This window comes from Castor canadensis, chromosome 10, assembly GCF_047511655.1.
Source record: "Castor canadensis chromosome 10, mCasCan1.hap1v2, whole genome shotgun sequence".
NCBI lineage: Eukaryota > Metazoa > Chordata > Mammalia > Rodentia > Castoridae > Castor > Castor canadensis.
The window spans coordinates 142,581,507-142,601,002 of record NC_133395.1 but is presented as its reverse complement, the minus strand read 5'-3'; the positions used below and the strand labels follow the sequence as shown (position 1 = coordinate 142,601,002).

General features: G+C 45.9%; 1 protein-coding gene across 6 annotated transcripts in view; it reads left to right on the top strand.

Moving 5' to 3' along the window:
* The first annotated feature begins 14,381 nt into the window (after positions 1–14,381).
* The window catches only part of Tamm41 (TAM41 mitochondrial translocator assembly and maintenance homolog), a 41,805-nt gene continuing 36,690 nt past the window's right edge, over positions 14,382–19,496 (top strand). For all 6 annotated transcript variants that reach the window (XR_012436389.1, XM_020177169.2, XM_074044437.1 and 3 more), the window contains exons 1-2: positions 14,382–14,717; positions 17,820–18,002. Coding sequence is in view for 5 of the 6 variants with exons in the window: in XM_020177169.2 (XP_020032758.1) it covers positions 14,583–14,717; positions 17,820–18,002 (318 nt within the window). In the remaining variant the exon portion in view is untranslated. The remainder of the gene's footprint in view (positions 14,718–17,819; positions 18,003–19,496) is intronic.

The window sequence follows — 19,496 nt, the reverse complement described above, 5'->3', positions numbered from 1 at the left end:
TCTATCTGAAGAGAAATTGCTTTGGGAAAATTCCAGAGATTGTGTGCAAGCACACACACCTGCATCTTACATAGTGGGGGAAAGAGCTTGCAAGAATGATAGAGATTTGTGCCTAGGAAATATTTTAAAATATACTATGAAAGGCGGGGGTGTAGCTCAGGGTAGAGCCCTGGGTTTGGTCCCCCATTGCTGCCAAAAGAAAACTGGAATCTCACAAATCTGATTCAAGAGTTCCTTCTTAGCACTAACACTTCAAAAATCAAGTTATAAAACCATCAATATTATGGAAAGTAGCATTGCACATGACTTTTATTTTCTTCTTTCTATTTTTCTACATGTTGCAAATCTCTCTGTGAACATGTGCTGCTTTTTCATCAGAGACAAAACATTGCTATTTTTTTAAAAGCCAATCTGTACATGATGCTCCCATATTGGTAAAAAGAAATCTATAAAACATATAATTATACATAGATGCATAAATACATTTCATATAGCATATTAGACATATCAACAGTTGCTTATCCATAAGAGAAAGACTAGAGGCTTGGCATCAAAACATTAGCAAAGATTATCTCTGTGTGGTAGGGCTCTAAATGATTATAATTTTCTTCTAGTTGCTGTTCAGTATTCTTGTACAATAAACATGTATTACTTTTACAATTAGAAAAAATATTATTTTAATAATCTGTGGCTTTCTGACTTTAATGCCAGGGTTCTCCCATAGCAAACTGTCAGTGTTTTTTAAAGTCCTTTTTTCTGTTTTTTCCTCAGTAAGCCAGCCTTCAATCACTTATTCCATTCCATGTCACCCAGGAAGGAATCCAACCTTTTATCCAGAGGCTTCCTGCAAAGCTGTCGGGAGATGTCTCTGGTTCAGGTTTTGCCTGCAATCATGTTATTCTAAACAAAGTTTAGAGACTCATCCTGCCTTTCATAGATAATAGCTGAGCTCTCCCTGGCGTGTGAAACTCTGCTGTCTGGATTGCTGAATATGTGTTCATAAGCAGCAATGCTCACCCCCTGGCTTCTTCACAGATTAGGAGGCACACAGACCCATATTTGCAGATCAGATTCTGACTGATGGGGCTGAGTTCAGTGGCACAGCCCTTGAGTGGCAGATCAGAGACCCTGGGATCCATAGCCAGCACTATCCCCCCCAAAAAAATTTAGTGCGAGTAATGAATGCCTCTCAGGGTCATTGTTACGAGGAACCAATGAGGAGACACTTGGGAAGTGTCCTGAGGTGGCCGGCATGTGGTTGCTTCACCATTAGTTTCTTTCTTTCTTGGAGGTTCACATCTTGATCCTACTAGGTACAAACTGGGGGCTGCTTAGCCCTTTCCAGCCTCAGTTTCCTCATGTGTTATGGAGGGATATGTCTATTCACCTTCATGCTGATGCAGTGAAGACAGAACTACCCAGATGCTCCCACAAAAAGACACTTGTCAGGGCTGGGAGCTTGGCTCAAGTGGTAGAGCGCCTGCCCAGCAAGCGCAAGGCACAGTTCAAACTCCAGTACCACCAAAAAGAAGGAGGAGGGATTTGTCCCCACTGCCAGCTCCCGTAGGGTCTGCTTTGGGGTGCACCCTCATTTCAAACTGCTCTGAGCAGGGACTTAAGCACCAGCCTGTTCCAGCCCACTGCAGTGCAACTCTGATGGGCTTGGCCAAGGCTTCGCCTCCTCTGCGTCACAGTTCCACTTCTCCCTCTGCCCAGCCTGTCTTCTTCCCTCTGCCTTCCACAGCAATCCGCTCCTGATCGATGTCCTACATGTCAAATCCATCTCAGACAGGCCCTGCACAAGGTGACACTGGCTCAGTTGCCCATGCTCGCCCGTGGTGACCTGGAATGGGAGAGGGGGAGAAAGGGACTCGTGAGCTGGCCTGATGGACCAGGCAAGTAGTTGCTCAGAGACAACGGAATCGGGTGGAGGATTCATTTCCTAGTGCTGCCATAATAAATTACTACCAACTTGGCAGCTTAAAAGGACAGAAATATATTCTGGAGGCCCAAAGTCCAACATCAAGGTGTCACCAGAACCGGTTCCTTCTGGAGGCGGTGAGGGAGAATCTGTTCCACGCCTCTCTCCTCATGGCTGCTGGCAACAGTTGGACTTCAGACGCCAGCCCAGCCTTTGCCACAACATGTGTCCTTCTGCTCCCCACACCCCTGGGACTCAAGTCTCCCTCCTCCTTTTCTCTTACAAGGACACCTGTCATTGGACTTAGGGCATACTCTACTCCAGGATGATGTCATTTTGAGATCCTTAATTATATATGCAAAAACCTTATTTCCAAGTAAACTCACACTCTGAGGTCAGGGCAGACGTGCATATATTTTGGGAATCACAATTCAACCTTTTGAATTATGCTATTAGTACCTATATTCCCAACTGCTTGGGAGACTGAGACAGGAGGATCACTTGAGTCTAAGAGGTTAAGGCCAGCCTGGGCAACACAGAAAGACACCATCTCAAAAATCAAAGAGCAATGCCACTCAATGGCTTAGGGAGAGACCATGAAAAGCCGCTGAATCGATAACTGAAGGTGGAAGCCACGTGTGAAAGCCAAAGGACCCTGAGATAGCATACAAAGAGGCTCTCATCCCCTGCTGCAGGAGGGCAGGGGGCTGAGGACAAGGTCCAGAACTTCATAGTCACAGTGACCAAGCTCCAAGAAGATTAGGTGCCCATAGCTGGACACTGGTGGTTCACGCCTGTAATCCTAGCTACTTGGGAAGCAGAGATCAGGAGGATCACAGTTCAAGGTTGGCCTGAACAAATAGTTTCCAAGACCCCCATCTCCAAAGTAACCAGAGCAAAAAATGGACTGGAGGTGTGCCTCAAGCAGTAGAATCCTGCTTTCCAAGTATGAAGCCCTGAGTTCAAACTCCAGTTCCACCAGAAAAAAAAATAGGTTAGGTGCACAATGAAGGCCAATCTGTATGCCAAGGTCGGGCCCTGGCTAGGAAAAAATGGACCCTGACACTTGGACTGGGAACATCTGGCCCAGCATTTGCCTTTGGAAGCTCCAAGCCAGCAGAGCAGAAGCATCCCAGGTCCCTGAGAGCCATCACACCATCTTCACAGACAATAACGGAGCAACTTCTCTCCACCAAGACACCAGCCACCCCCTCAGGGTCCAGCCCAGCTCCTTTCTTGGCCACTGGGCCCACATCTCAGTGACATGCCAGGCCTGATAAGGAAGGAAAGGTATGACAACCCAAAGCTGCAAGACCTGAGCGGCATGTGTCTGCAGACAGGTGCTCGAAGGACTAGATTCTAGGATGTCTGGTCAGGTGGTTCTGGAGAGAGTTTACTGACTTCTGAGCCACTTCCAGGAAACAGGATATTAACACCCTGGCAGAGAACAGCAGGAAATGGAGCAAACACCACATTGGTTGGCCCTCACAAGCATGGGGAAAGTGATGGCCTATGCTAAGTGAATTTGTGATCGCCACAGAAGACCACAAAGAAGGGGGTTACAGTACTCAAGGAAGGGAATGGGTATCGGTCAGGGTCTCCAGAGAAGCAGAAACAGTAGGGGCCACACACACATGCGTGCAGACTAGACTTCTGCTACTCTGGGAGCTGACAAGCTAAGATCTGTAGTCAGCGAGCTGGAGACCCAGGACATCCGGTGCTACACCACCAGTGGGAAAGCCACCAGGCTCGAGACCAGCAAGAACCAATGTTGCAGCTTGAGCTTGAAGGCACACATGGCTGTCCCAGGCACTCGCAAGGCTGAGGTGGGAGGATAATTTAGCCCAGAAATTAAAGACCAGCCGAGGTCCCAAAGTGAGACCCCCATCCTAAAAAAAAAACCGAAGCAAAGAAAAATCAAAAAGATCAAAAGATCTGCCTGTGGATTATGCTCCATAGGATGGCTCAGAGGACACACCGTGTCCCCAGGCCATAATGAATGGTCTGATGTTAGGGACACCAGCATCATTAAAAATTCAGTGAGGGGGAGAAATGACCCCAACAATGTATGCACATGTGAATAAATGAATTAAAAAAAAAATTCAATGATGAGGCTGGGCCTGGTGGTACAGTCTCTAAGCCCAGCACTAAGGAGGCAGAGGCAGGAGGATTTTGAGTTCAAAGCCAGGCTGAGCTACATAGCAAGACCCTACCTCAAAAAAAAAACAAAGCAAAAGTTAATTGATGGCTCTCCCCTGTATGTCAGGACCAATGCTAAGAAAGGCCACAGGAACTACGCTTGCTGACAGCAGTGGAGATGACTGAACCCCAGCACACTAATGGTCAGGTGGTGGCTGTGGCATTGCCAAAGCCAGGTGGAGACAATTTCACAGTGAACAGCAGGGCTGGAGCGGTGCTCACAGGGCCTGACCCACAGAGCTAGTTACTAGTGCAGAACACCTGAGGACGCATAGATGGGCACCTGTACCACAGGGAAATTTATGGACTGAAGATCCGCAGGCTAAGGACAGGTGGCCCTCACCCCATTCCAGACCCCAGAGCCTCTGGACCTAATATTCCACAAAAAAAGAAGCCAAGTCATTGCAAGGAAAGACCCTTGCAAGACCATTGCCAGAAACACAGTAATTGTTCCCTCAGTCCTGCTCTAAAAGGACCTAGGGCCATTTGCTCAAGTAACTGTTCTCCAGGGAGAGGAGAATGGACAGACTGTCAGACATGTGGTCAGAGCTCACCTTCAGTGTCCGGCCTTCCCTGATAGAGTGGGGGTACACAGGGACAAGGGAATAAATACAGTCCTGACTCCAGAGAACAGGAAAAATATTCCTCTCTCCCTCCTCCCTGTCCTCTTTCTCTCCTCTCTCTCCTCCTCCTCTCTTCTACCTTAAACCCCTCCTCTCTGTCCTCCCTTCCCGTGTCTCTCATACCTCCACAGTCCCTGCTCTGCATCTGTCTGCATCTCTATGTCCCTTGTCTCTCAGTGTCACTCGGTATCTCTTACACACACACACTCCCCAGGCTCCGTGCATGCTTACTTGCCAGTCCACAATGTTCCCTCTCTCCCTGTCCTCCTAATCATCTTCTGTTTGTGTTTGCTGCTCACCTCAAGTGTTATCTCTGAGGCTCAGGCTTCCTCCTGTTTCACCTTACCTCAAGCACAACAGAAACTAGACTCTAAAAATCAAATCAAAAATCAAATCTTAAAATCAATCCAAGCTGGCCTCCTTGTAGAAATGAAAAGTTGACCCTAAGATTCATGCAGAAATAAAAGTAATCCAGAACAGATCAACCTACAGCGACCAAGGCAGAGTGATATCGGTCTACGGATAGACATGTAGATCAATGGAAAGAACTGATGGCCCAGAAATACGTCCTAGCATCCAAGGTCAATTGATTTTGACAAGGATGCCAGGATAATTCAATGAAGAGCAAATAATCTTCTCAAGAAACGGTGCTGGGACAAGAGGACAGCCACACGCACAAGAATGGAGCTAGAACCCCAACTTGCAATGCACAGGTGTTAACTGAAAATGCACCAAAGACCAGAACACAAGAGCTGACACCATAAAGCTCTTACATGAAAATTGTAGCTGAAAATAAAATCCCTTTCCCATCAGGGAAATGCACTTCACAACCACTAAAATGATTGGAGTAAGAAAGACAGTAGATAGGATGGTCCTTCAAGAAACTAAAGCTAGAATTACCACGACACAGCAGCTTCGCTTCTGGGTATACACCAAAAGAACTGAGAGTAGGAACACGAAGGGATGTCATATACCCATGTTCACAGTGGGAGGTGGAAGCAAACCAAGTGTCCCTCACAGATGAATAGTTGAGCAAGATGTGGTCTATTCAAACAATGGAATATTATTCAGCCTTGAAAAGGAAGGACAGTTGACATGTGTTACCACATGAATAAACCTTAGGGACACGATGGTAAGTGAATTAATCCAGTCCTAAGACAGTCACTACATGACTCTCTCTATGTTTGTGTGTGAAGTAGTCAAATTGATGAACAAAATAGAATAGTGGTTGCCAGGACCTGGGGGAGGAGGGGGCAGGGAGCATGTGCTCAGTGAGTGATGGATTGCATTTAGGAGGTTACAATCTTCTGGCCGTGGTGACAATGACTGCAGGACATTACGAGTTTACTTAATGCTGCTGAACTGCACTTCAAATGGATAAAATGGTACATTTGTCTTGTGTATTTCACCACGATAATAAATAAAATCAGCCCCTAAAAAGTAGGGGCTGGGGTGAAGTTCGGTTTACAATCATGAGCCAGGCGCTGGGTTCGATCTCCAGCACAAGCACACTAAGCGTGGGGTCGTGGACGGTCAAACACTGCGAAAGCCACTGGGACCACATTCGGAGGCACCAGGGAGACCCGCACACCCCACCCGAACCTCAGTGGCTTCATGGTGAGAGTGAGGGGGCAGAACTGGGTCAAGTGCTACTCCTGACTTGAAGTCTCAGGAAACCTGTGTGTGACCTTCAAATGTGATTTCAAAACCTCCGCTGATTAAATGTTCCCAAATAAAATCTAATAAAATTATTCTGTTACCTTCCAAAAGCCTTCCCAGAACAATAAAGAGCAGCAGCTTTCCAATAGACTAGAATCATAGGACTTTGGGTTGGACTCACAGGTTATTAGTTATAGTTTTTGCACAAGAAGAAGGAACCTGTCTGAGCTCCTGTATAACAGCCACTACTGGTGGCAGGAGGGGATATGGGGCTGTTGGCTAACTGTGAAAGTTCTTCCCGGCCAGCAAAGGAGCGAGCAGTTGGAGCAGAGCTACAACAGACACAGCCGGAGAAGGAAAGGACTTCGTACCTGAATGGGCACGGTGCCTGTGGCCTGGACTGCAATCCTCCCACCTAAGTCTCCCAAGTATTACAGGTGTGAAGTACTATACTCAGCTTATTAGTTGAGATAGGTCTCACTAACTTTTTGCCTAGGCTGGCCTCACGCTACAAGCCTCTTGATTTCTACCTCCCAAGTAGCTGGGATTATAAGCATGTACCACCACACTCCGCAAGAGTTTGTATAGAACTTCATCTCCAGCCCCCACCTAGCTCTCTTTGGTGGATCTAGATCATGAAGGGAGCTGAAAGTTCCAACCCTCTAATCACTTGGTATTTCTAGTGACCATCCCCATCCTAGGCTATCTGAGATCCCTGCCCTAAGTCACCTTTAGTTTTATCAAAAGGGCTCTTTTTGAAAATCAAAAGATGTTCACATCACTCAGGAAATTCCAAGGAGCTCTGTGTCAGAAACTGGGGTTGAAGACCAAATATATTCCTGACTATACCAGAGGTTTCACGCACTAGCTATGGTATGTCCTCTTGAATCCCTTTTTTCCATGGACAGGCCCAGGTGATGTCCAAAGCAGTAAGAAGCCAGAGGAAAGGCTCCCAAATGTACACCCTATGGGTTTGGAGAGGGCCAAACCCATAGGGTTTCTGGATTACATCCAGAGCTTGTGAGTTCTGGGTCCCAACAGACATATCCTCAGAATTAAGAGCACAGAAATTCTTGGGGTTTTATAGCTACAAATAGAAGAACATAAAATAAAGATGACAGGGGACCATTGTTTTGGACTAAGTTGCTAAACAGACCAAGGTTAAAAATCAAAATGGAGTCACTCATGCTATAGTTTCACAGCACAAAGTTAGCTGATCATCTGAGCTGAGAAATCAAGAGTGACAGAGAGAAAGAGAGAGAGAGAGAGAACAACCAAATTTCCCAAATAAGCCAGTTTCAGCTCCCCGTTCCTGTCTTACAAGGGAAGTAATTTTGAAATGACCTGTGTGCTTTTTGTTTATGTATCTGCTTTTCTTAAATCCAACCTCCTCTGTCTATAAACCAACTTCGTCTGCTTGTGTCATTGGTACGCTGACTCTATTTTGTGATAAGAAACGTCACCTGATTCTAGAATCAAAAGTAAAACCAATTATGATCTTAGAACTAAACTGTTGTCATTTTCATCCTTTCACAATAGGAACTCATGGATCAGGAAGCCACACAATTCTCCCTTGGACTATGGGCTCCTCTGGGCCTTCAGACAAAAGAAGTTAGTGTAAATTGGCCTTGATTAGTTTGGGACACTGAGACATGTCTGTGACATGACAGTGACTGCCACCAATATGTCCACAATGGATGCCACAGAATCTTAATACTTGAAGGTGTTTATAAAGAAGGGGGGGGCGGGGTTGAAATGGCCAGAATCTGGTCTGAGAAACTGGAAAATTCCATGTTCTATTTTTCTTATGAAGATTCAAAATACATATTAATATATAAACCCCACAGCAGAACAATCCATTTGTCTACATTTAATCCAGAATTCCTCACATTTGGTTTAACTATGGATTTTTTTTCATATAATAGTTGGATGACGCCCACTTTGGGGGCAATAGCAACCTTGGGTGGCTGGCAATGGGCTCACAACACTAACAGCAATTCATTCTTTCTCCTCCAACTGGGTTCTTTGCCAGCTCAATTTCTCCCAAAATTCAGGGTCACTTTTACAAGGAGATAAGGCAGCCAGCTGCTGACTTGCTTGATTGGGGACAGGAGATAAAAAACAATGGCAAACATGACCAGTGTTCAAGCTGCTTTTGCTGAAAAGCACAGACTCCTTACTCAGGGCCATGAATTCACAAAACATAGGACAGCTTGGCATCCCTGCCTCCATCTTGCACCTGTTGTCCTTTGCTCTGATCCAGTCTCTCCTGCAGTCACCTAGAAATCAATGAAGGGCAGAAACAACCAACATTTTTATGATAAGGGACTGAAATTTCCCCTAAGGAACAGCAGAGCCTGCAGGACAGACCCTCTCCCACCCCCCAATAAGGACAATTACCTGTAATGATGAGACTATACATAGGAGCAGGAGTAAACATCTCCTGAGAACAAGATTGCTCCCCTCAATTTTTTTTATGGTAGTGGGGTTTGAACTCAGGGTTTCATGTTTGCTAGGTAGGTGCTGTAACTCTTGAGCCATCCCCAGCCAATTGAACCACTCAGTTGATGACAGTTATGACAACTTCTCCTGAACCCCACAGAACTAGAACTGAGATAATGACCAACACCTGTGCCTGGGACTGTTCACGCTTACCTTTGCCCCTGCCCTAATTCTTTATCTATTTAAACTTAAAGCTCGTATCTGTACTCCAAAGATGTCTGAAGATCAGCTTACTTTGCATCTTCCCTTGCTGCCCATGCTGCTATGTAATAAACCTTCTCTGCCCCTCGTCATGTCTCTTTATTTGGCATTCAGGGGTGAGTGGCTGGACCTGACATGTGGAAACACAGGAGCTTGGGCCTGGGGTCTAAAAACTCCGGTTTCACAAACACATACATAGTAATCACTACACAGCACAGAATCACTTGCCCAAAGACACAGAGAGTAAGTGACCATGACAGGATTCAAATCAGTGTAGGGAAGTTTTAAATGTACTCTTTTCTCTCTGAAATTTTGATAATTTTAGTTTATGAAACAGACAATAGACAGATAACTGGAAAAAGAACACAGAGATTGGATTGCTGGTAAACGCACAGGAACCACACACATTCAACAGGAGGCCCAAAGAGGGCAAGATGGGATCTGGGCGGAAGGGAAGAGGTATAGACTATGGGATGTTGGGGGAGGAGGTGTTTAGTGAGCAGGGCTGTCTTTGTGTGTGTGTGTGTGTGTGTGTGTGTGCGTGTTTGCGTGGGGGGGGGTGTGGGTGGGTGTGTGTGTGCACTGTGCAGCCCCAGCCCGGATTTTGATATGCAGACGTGGTCTTCCAGTTCTTCCAGGTAACAGCCACTTGTGGTCATCTCTGCCTGGGATTCAGGCAGGCATGATGAAAGAGACCCTCTCATCTCTTCTTTCTGTGAAAATATCTTTCCTAGACAGAAAGAAATGGGGGAACAAAGGAAAGCCTCTACCTGCACCCACTGTTTACCAATGGAGACAGGGCTGGGGGTGTAGGCTTGCCTCATGTGCATTTGAGGAGGGGGAGGAAGAGGGAGAATGAGGAGGGGTACGAAGAGAAACAAACCTACAGACCCTGGATTTTTTCCCCCCACTCATTTGTTTTTTCTGTCCCTTTAAAGCCCTAGATGAGAAGGAAAACCAAGGCATGCAAGCTAGAGACATTTTCCAAAGCCTTTTAAAAACACAACTAGGTGAACCTTCTCCTAGTTGAAACCTAGCCTGGCAAGGTCATCATTACAGAACACAGAGACAAATACTGGAAAAATGAGAAGAATGAGGCCCAGCGTTGACTCAAATCAAATGGCATTTCTTTAGAAACGGCTCTCTAACATTTTTATTTCATTGGCCTGAGCCTTCCCACAGAACCCTAAAGCAATTATATTGAACACTAGGGCTTTTTAATAGCTTCTAACATAGCGAGCCACGGTCGTTTAAAAGCGAGCAGATGAACAGGGAGGAGCAGGGAGATCTCTGCTGAAGAATACAAATGTCTTCTCTGTGACATTGCCTCTTTCTGGGCAGAGGCAAAACACACCCAGGGATGGAGTGGAACTTTCCAGCTGGCGGTTTTGTATTAGCAGGAGAGAATGTGTTGTGAAGATGAAAATTACTGATAATTAGGTGTGAAAGCCTGTAAGAGAGAAACGCTACAGAATCTTTATTTATATCCAGGACTGAACCCTATTGGTGGGTGTTGGATTTGAAAGTCTTTTGGAGGGGAATTCAGTCTTGTGCTGCTTTGATCCAGTGATTCCCCTCTGGGAATCTGTCTTGTGTCAGTATGGTACTTGCTCATTGACCAAGAGGAATGCGTGTGAAAGGTTGTTCACTGGAATATTGTTTGCATGTGTGAAAACTAGAAATGGGGTTGGAGGTGCAGCTCAGTGGCAGAGACCTTACCCAGCACAGCGAAGCTCTGGGTCCACCCCTAGCACCATGAGAATAAAACAAACAAAATTAAAATCCAGAGAAATGACCCACCTTCCCCAGTATGAGAAAGTTTTAACAAATTGTGGCATATCTATATTTTAGAATTGTTTACTGCTAATAAAAATGGAATGAGTTAGATTGCCGTATCGACATAAAAAAGATGCCCTGATCTGTTAAGGAGAAAAAATCAAGCTGCAAAACAGTACCTGTCACATGATCCCACTTTGATGCTTTTGTATATGTGGAGGAGTTGGAACTCAGGGGCTTGCATTTAGCCAAGCAGGTGTTCTGCCACTTGAGCCATGTCTTCAAACCTTTTTACTTTAGTTATTTTTCAAATAGGGTCTCACTTTTATGTCTGAGCTGGCTTAGACCTTCATCTTCCCCTGTATATTTCCTGTGTAGCTGGGAGGACAGGTGTGTGCCATCAGGCCCAGCTATTGGTTGGAATGAAGGCTCACTAACTTTTTGCCTCAGCCAGCATCAAACCACAATCCTCCTGATCTCCACTTCCTGAGTATTTTAGGATTACAGCCGTGAGCCACCGTGCCTGGCCCTTAAAATGTTTTTGATGTTAATATATTCATTAAAATTATCTGGAAGAACATGTACCAAAGATTACCGTGACTACATCTGGGGAATGATGAACACATTTTGTAATGTTTACATTTTTATGGGCATGGATTACTTTTGCAAAGGAGTAGGAAAAAAAGAGTTGAATTACTGCCTCCCAGCAAGAAAGAAGGTAAGAAGAAACAGCTGATAATAGGGTTCAGCCTTCAAGTGAAAGGTTTCAGTAAAATTCCACAGTGAGTGTGTCGGTTCAGATCCCAGCAATCTGGGCACGGGTGTTTAGTCAAAATGAATCAAAATGACAGACACACCGTGTCCCCCTCTGCTTTCTTTCTTCTGTCCCCTGACTGACTGTCCCTTTGGCTCTTTCTGCTGCTTTTGAACTTGGGCTGATGCTTTGGAGCCAACTGATCTCCCACACCTCACAAATGATTTCAAGATCTGCTCCAGCACCAGCTCTATGGCCATCACTTCTTCCTCTGACCCCTCCCCTGCACCCCACAGTCGTGCTCCCTCAGCTGGAGGGCCATTCAATGCTGGGTGCCCAGGCGCACCCCTGCATGGTGATTCTGACGAGCTTGTCTGATCTACTTATCTCCAAGCCCTCAGCACCTGCCTCAGAGCAGTCATGTGTGAATTCAATAATCATTTTTACAATAGAGGGATTTCCAGTTGAATGTGTTGTCATCGTCCCTGCCTCTGCCCCTGGGCCTGGCCATTTTTAGTTCTTGGTGACACTGTGGTCACAGCTTCTTCACTGATTTCCCAGCTTCCTCTCTCCCCACAGCAATTTAGGCTAACATTTGACCCCAAAGGGTCCCTGCTCAAAAACTTTCAAGAACAGAGGAGAATCACAGAAAGAGCTGGAGGTGGGGCCAGGCCTGAGTGTTCACCCAATTGTGCTCCAGGCTCATGTGATCCTGAGCTCATTGCTTTACTGCCTGGGTCGTGGGCGCTGGAGGGGCTCAGTGAGAAGTGCACGTGAGAACATGACTGCGTGGCCTGAATGCTAGCTGTCACTCCTTGTTTTTCTTTTTTGCTATGCTTGGATAGAGCCCAGGGCCTTGTGCATGCTGGGCAATCAGTCTACCACCAGCTACACTCCCAACCCTAGTGAAACCAGAGTTTTAGGCCCCAGGCCCAAACTCCAGGGGCTGCACGTATCAGGGCCTGCACTTGCTCCTATAGGCCAAATGAAGAGACATGGCGAAGGGCACACAAAGGAGGTTTATTACATGGCACAGGACACACCATTAGGAGAGGCCAAGTAAGCACTCAGCCCATCTTCAGTCATCTTTGGGATACAGAAATGAGCTTTAGGTCCTAAATAGACAAAGAATTAGGGCAGGGAACAACAGGGCAGGACTTTAACTCAAAAGTTAAAGAGTCCAGTCACAGGTGTGGCCTGGTTAGGCACTATCTCAGTCCTTGCTTTAGGAGGGGTCTCAGAAAAGTTGTTACCACTGATATCACTTGAGGGGAGCAATCTGGTCAAGATAGGCAAGTCATTCTGTCCTGGTAGGTCTATCCTGGTCTATCCTCAGGGCAGTCTCCTCCATCCCGCCTTGTAAACAGGATCAGTCCTGTTCTTCCTGGATTCCCATGTGGCAGCAAAGTGAATGGCTCTGAGCAATGACAAATACAAAATGGAGGCAGGGTGCCAAGTTTTCCTCCTGCTTTTAGTTAATTCCTGGGATCAAGTAAGGAGCCAGTGCTTTTCAGCAAAGCCAGTTTAAGTACTTGCTACACTACTTTGGGGCTGTTTGTTTTTCTTTGTTGAAGCAGGGTCTTGTTATGTTGCCCAGCTTGCCTCCAGCTCCCAAGCTCAGACGATCCTCCTGCCCCAGCCTCCCACTGGAGCTGGGACTACAGATGCATGTCACCGTGCTGACTTATTTTTGAGACACAGTGTAGGTCGAGGAAGAAAGAAAAAGAGAGTAGCTGTCAGGTGTCTGTCCTAGAGGTATTATATTGTGGATGGCTCTGGGGTTATCATTTATAAAGAAAACTCTAAGATCTGTTCTACCCAAGGGCTTCTACCCTCCCAAAACTGCATTTAAATTAAAGCATTCTCTGGGAGATCAATCCCAAAGGCAAAGAGGCAAAGACTCTCCTTGCCCTTAAAAATTAAACTCAAATATAAGAAAACATTTGTGCAATCCATCCCTATTGATAGAGCACTTTAGCACCCCTCATAGTATTTGAAAAGGACTTTAAGGGGAAGGAATCACAGTCAAGTCTTAACAGTCATAATCTCTAGAGAGTAGAATTGGGCAAATATTTAATTTTGTTTTTCTAAGCCATCAAAATGTTCTGTAATTCAGAACTCAAAAGACATGGTAGTTTTGCACAGCAGTATGAATGCATGTTACTGAATTGTGCCCTTGTTTTTGTTTTTATTTTTGTTTTGGCAACAGTGGGGTTTGAATTCAGGGCTTCACACTTGCTAGACAGGCATTCTAACTTGATCCACTCCACCAGTCCTTTGTGTGTGTGTGGTGTGTTGGGTATTTTCAAGAAAGGGTCTGGTGAGCTATTTTCCTGGGCTGTCTATGCCTCCTAAGTAGCCAGGGTTACATGTATGAGCCACTGATGCCCAGGGAATTGTGCACTTTATAATAGTTAATTCTATGAGTTGCACCTTAATAAAATATCATGCTATACACAAGCATGATTTTATAGTCATTTCTTAAAATGTGGTTTGAGGACAGTTTCAGAGGATTCTTAAAGTTCAAAAGCTGTCTGTTTACTTAGTTGACATTTCCCACATACACACACACCCACATCTCTCCCAGTCATCCCAATCCCTCCCCTCAAGTCCCCATCTCAGGTTAGGCCTGCAATGCGGTCCTCCACCCACCAGGGGTCTCTATAGAGTCCTCGAGTCCCTGCACGCCGTCGTGCGCCGTCTCTTGCTCCTTTGAAGCGCGTGTGCGTGCGAGGGGCGGGGCCAGGGCCGGAAGCGCGGCCAGCGCCACCGCGTCCCTGAGAACTTCTTTCCGCGCCGCTCTCTGTCCCGAGTGGCCGGAAACCCCAAGTCTTTGCTCGCCGTTCTGGTCCCACTGGTCCATTCAGCCGTCTCTCGTTCGGGCTGCCCCCCAGCTTCCATTTCCCTTATCCACCTTCCCCGTGTGCCCCGTGTCCGCCTCGGCCCCATGGCGCTGCAGGCGCTGCAGAGCTCGGGGGTGGCCTTCCGCAAGATCTTGTCTCACTTCCCCGAGGAGCTGAGCCTGGCTTTCGCCTACGGCTCCGGGGTGTACCGCCAGGCGGGGCCCAATTCAGACCAGAAGGTGAGCCCGGCCCGGGAGGCTGGACCTTCCCGGTGCGGCACCCCCGCCAGCCCCATGCCTGGAACCGCGTGTCCCCAGAGTCCCCTTGTGTCTTCTGTCCCTTCGACGCTGCAAGCGTCAGCTGGCAGAATCAATGCAAATCCTACGAAAGTGCTCCTTTGGGGCAGTGTGAGCGTGGTTAAGTAGGAGTCCACTTGGGTCTAGAGCAGGAGATGCAGTTAGGCCGTGCAAGAAAGCTGTTGCAGGGAAAAGATGGAAGAAAAAAAAAGAGATAGCTGGTAGGTTCTAGTTTAGAATGCTTTGACTGAGCATTGTAATTTTCTAGGGACCTTTAGAAAAAAAAAAAAGCCACTTTCTGGGTTTCTAGTTTAATTGGTCTAGATGAGACTTGAGTTTCAGGAATTAAATTAAAAATGTCCCAAGTGAGTCTGATGTGCATCCACGTTTGAAAGTCATGTTGGAGACGGAGAAAATACAGTGTTCTTGAACCTGAGGAAGCGAATGGACTGGCTGCAAGGCCAGGGCAGGTGCAGGGAAGGTAACTGACAGCCATGGTTAGTGGGTGGCCAGTGAGTGTATTCATGTACACGCTTAACAAGGCTCTGATACCAAGCATTGCTACTCCTCAGAATTGGCTGAGCACTACACAAGTGCCATGTTCACTGTGATTTGCAGAATTCAGTGTGCAGATTGCACTAGGGCCTTCTGGTTAGGAAACCTGGCTGGAATCATCTTATGGTTAAAGTTTGCCTGTTCTCTTCCTGGTGAGGCCATCTGTACTGTTGCTTAGATATTCCCTGTTTCCCACCTATTTTATCTAATTCATATTTAATGTTTTTCTGTAGTTTGGCAGCATTTGAGAAATTATAGGTTTTAAGTGTGTGGCTCAGATGGTAGAGCACCTGCCTAGCAAATTCATCCCACCAAAATAAGGAAAAGATCCTCCTTCTCTTTCCTTTCTTCTCATTCCCTACATTCAAGTTAGCAAGTCTTCTGCAATCTAACACTTCAGTCTCTCTCAAGTTAGTCCCTACTGTCAGTGCCTTAGCTAATACCATTTCATTTCTTACCTGGAATCTTTTTCTTTTTCTTTTATTACTCATATGTGCATACAGGGCTTGGTTCTTTTCTCCCCCCTGCCCCCACCCCCTCCCTTACCACCTACTCCACCCCCTCCCTCTCCCCCCCACCCCCTCAATACCCAGCAGAAACTATTTTGCCCTTATTTCTAATTTTGTTGTAGAGAAAGTATAAGCGATAACAGGAAGGGACAAGGGTTTTTGCTGGTTGAGATAAGGATAGCTATACAGGGCATTGACTCACATTGATTTCCTGTGCGTGGGTGTTACCTTTAGGTTAATTCTTTTTGATCTAACCTTTTCTCTAGTACCTGGTCCCCTTTTCCTATTGGCCTCAGTTGCATTTAAGGTATCTGCTTTAGTTTCTCTGCGTTAAGGGCAACAAATGCTAGCTAATTTTTTAGGTGTCTTACCTATCCTCTCCCCTCCCTTATGTGCTCTTGCTTTTATCATGTGCTCATGGTCTAATCCCCTTGTTGTGTTTGCCCTTGATCTAATGTCCACATATGAGGGAGAACATACGATTTTTGGTCTTTTGGGCTAGGCTAACCTCACTCAGAATGATGTTCTCCAATTCCATCCATTTACCAGCGAATGATAACATTTCGTTCTTCTTCATGGCTGCATAAAGTTCCATTGTGTATAGATACCACATTTTCTTAATCCATTCATCAGTGGTGGGGCATCTTGGCTGTTTCCATAACTTGGCTATTGTGAATAGTGCTGCAATAAACATGGGTGTGCAGGTGCCTCTGGAGTAACCTGTGTCACAGTCTTTTGGGTATATCCCCAAGAGTGGTATTGCTGGATCAAATGGTAGATCAATGTTTAGCTTTTTAAGTAACCTCCAAATTTTTTTCCAGAGTGGTTGTACTAGTCTACATCCCCACCAACAGTGTAAGAGGGTTCCTTTTTCCCCGCATCCTCGCCAACACCTGTTGGTGGTGGTGTTGCTGATGATGGCTATTCTAACAGGAGTGAGGTGGAATCTTAGCGTGGTTTTAATTTGCATTTCCTTTATTGCTAGAGATGTCTTACCTGGAATCTTACAGGGGCTTCCTGTCCAATTTCCCTTACCCTCCATCTCCTTCCAGCCCTTGTGGGAAGTTTCCTAGCATGACAGGCAGTCTCTTTCTCTAGTCCATTCCCCACTATGTAAATATGTTCTATTCCAGTGGTGTCAAACTGCAGGTCCCAGAATGGGCCTGGCTGTCCTATTTATATGAGTGGTTTCTTCTAACATGACTCCCAACCCTCCCCCTGCTTCCCAGGTACTTCTACCTAGCCTGTTTCCCTCTCATACATTCATCAGGATTCAGTTTGTTATCTCTGGAAAAATATTTCCTTCCTGTTCTCTTGATCCCACCCCTATTCTGAGTAAAGTCAGTACATTACACATTCCTCTGTCAAGTCAATTTAGTGACTTTCTCCCCAGTAGACTCCAAGCACTTCTATTCTGGGTCCTATCAGAGCTCTGTAGCTGCTCCATGGGTGGTTGGTGAGAGTTAGAATAATTTATTGCCCTTTAGGTACTGCTTTATAGAGTTTATCCATGTGATATTAATTTGATCTGGAAAAAAAGTGGAGCACATTTAGCCAAATGGCACACAGGATTTGTTACCACAGTCCTTAGGTCTGCCTCTCACTAGCTCTGGGCCCTTGGACAAAGCGCTTACCCTATACCTTAGTTTCCTTTCCTGTGAAATTGGGACAGCAGCATACCTGTCTTGTAGGGCTGTTCTAAAGATAAAGTGAGTTGCTGTGTAGTATATAAAAGAATGTAAAAGGGTGCTGACACACAACATGTAGCAAGCCTTTAGCTCACTGTTTTGATGAGAATAGAGCTCTCATTGGTTCCTGAGATCAGTTTAAGTTTCAGATGACAGGCCGGAGGGGTCTGTCTATTAAGTTCAATAGTGCAGTACTTGGGAGCTTCCCCTTCCCACTCCATCTGGCTGTCCCCCACCCCTTCCAGGGGTGAATACTGAGTCCTGAACTTATTCTTTTTTTCTTCACTTTCCAGAATGCTATGCTGGACTTTGTGTTCACAGTAGATGACCCTGTTGCATGGCACTCAAAGAACCTAAAGAAGAATTGGAGCCACTACTCTTTCTTAAAGCTGTTGGGACCCAAGGTCATCACATCTGTTCAGAATAACTATGGTGCTGGGGTTTACTACAACCCATTGATCATGTGCGACGGGAGAGTAAGTGACTTCAGGTCTTCGTCTTAGCTTGGGTGGCTTTAACCTTTATCAGTAGAACACCAGTGAAATAGGTATGTTCATGCAGTCAGGAAGCAGTCATACCCCTGCTAGAGGTCTTAAATCCAGGATCGGAATAGGAACTGGAGTCCTTCTCAACCGGTGACTGTGATTGCAGCGTGAGAAGGTGATTGGATGTGACACTGGCTTTATTTTTTGCCTTTTGGCCAAGTGGTTCTCAAGTTCTAGCGTGCATCAAAGTCCTGTTGGACCCACAGATTGCTGGGCTCCATCCCCAGAGTTTCTGATGAAGTAGGTCTAGAGTGGGATAGGACATTGGCTTTTCTTACAAGCTTACAAATGATGCTGAAGTTGCTGATCTGTAAACCACAATCTGAGAACCTATGGTTTGGCCAGTGGGAGGAACAGGCAGGCCTGTGTGGGATTAGTGCTATGTGGAAGGAAGAGCAGATACCCTCCAGAAGAAGCTGGAAGTGAGGGTGGCTGGGAGTGCCTGGTGCCAAGTGATAAACAGGAGCCTCAGTGTGAGCAAATGTGTGGAATTTGACAGTGAGGTGCTGGGGAGCAGGTAAGATGCATGGATCACCAAATATGGGTTGTCTGACAGCAGGAACACTGCCTGTCTGTCTTTCAGGTGAGGCACACCAGGGACTGAGGATATAGCTCTGTGGCAGAGCACTTGCCTAGCATATGCAAGGCCATGGGTTTTGACCCCCTTACTGGAATGAAAGGAAAAAAAGTCACACACTCACAGAAAAGGGTCGGGGAATTAGAGTACTGACTTGAGAAGGGTTTGAAGGCAGTCTGAACTTGGCTGTGGAATGAGTGCTGTGGTTGACTGGCATGGTCTGCAATATTTGCTTTTCTGTCTGAGGGCCGTTCCTGCTCCACCTGCATTTTGCAGATGAGGAAAACAAGGTTCAGAGATGAAAATTACTTCCATAAGGTGGTGCGTAGCCTCCCAGCTGTTAACTTTCCTGGCAAGGAGGGCTTTCTGCAGCCCTGTGGTCACCAGAGTGGAGGGAAAATGTCTTTATTCAGCTTGCCTTCCAGTTCCACTTTAGTCCTGATAAACACATAGCTTTGTTCTTGCTCCATAATTAATATTATGCTGAGCCTGTATCTAATTAATAATTTTCAAACTGTATTACAAGCTCCAGTAATCAAATGTTTGGACATAATTGTGTGCCAAAGGGACTGTACTTTTCATTGAAATTCTTTAACTACTTTTTAGATATTTGCAGTCTGAGAAAGCAGTTTGGATACTGAAATTCAGCAGTGGATCTGAAGATATTTGTTGATACAAATGGGACTTTGTAACCTTGGAAATCTACATTCAGGATTTATACAGATTGTTATGGAAATGGGCTTGACCATAATTCCATGTGTTTACCACTGATAAGGAGATTTTATTTTTGGGTGTTGCTTTATAATTGTAACCTTTTGAAAGAGACACCAACAACAGAAATTCGCTGT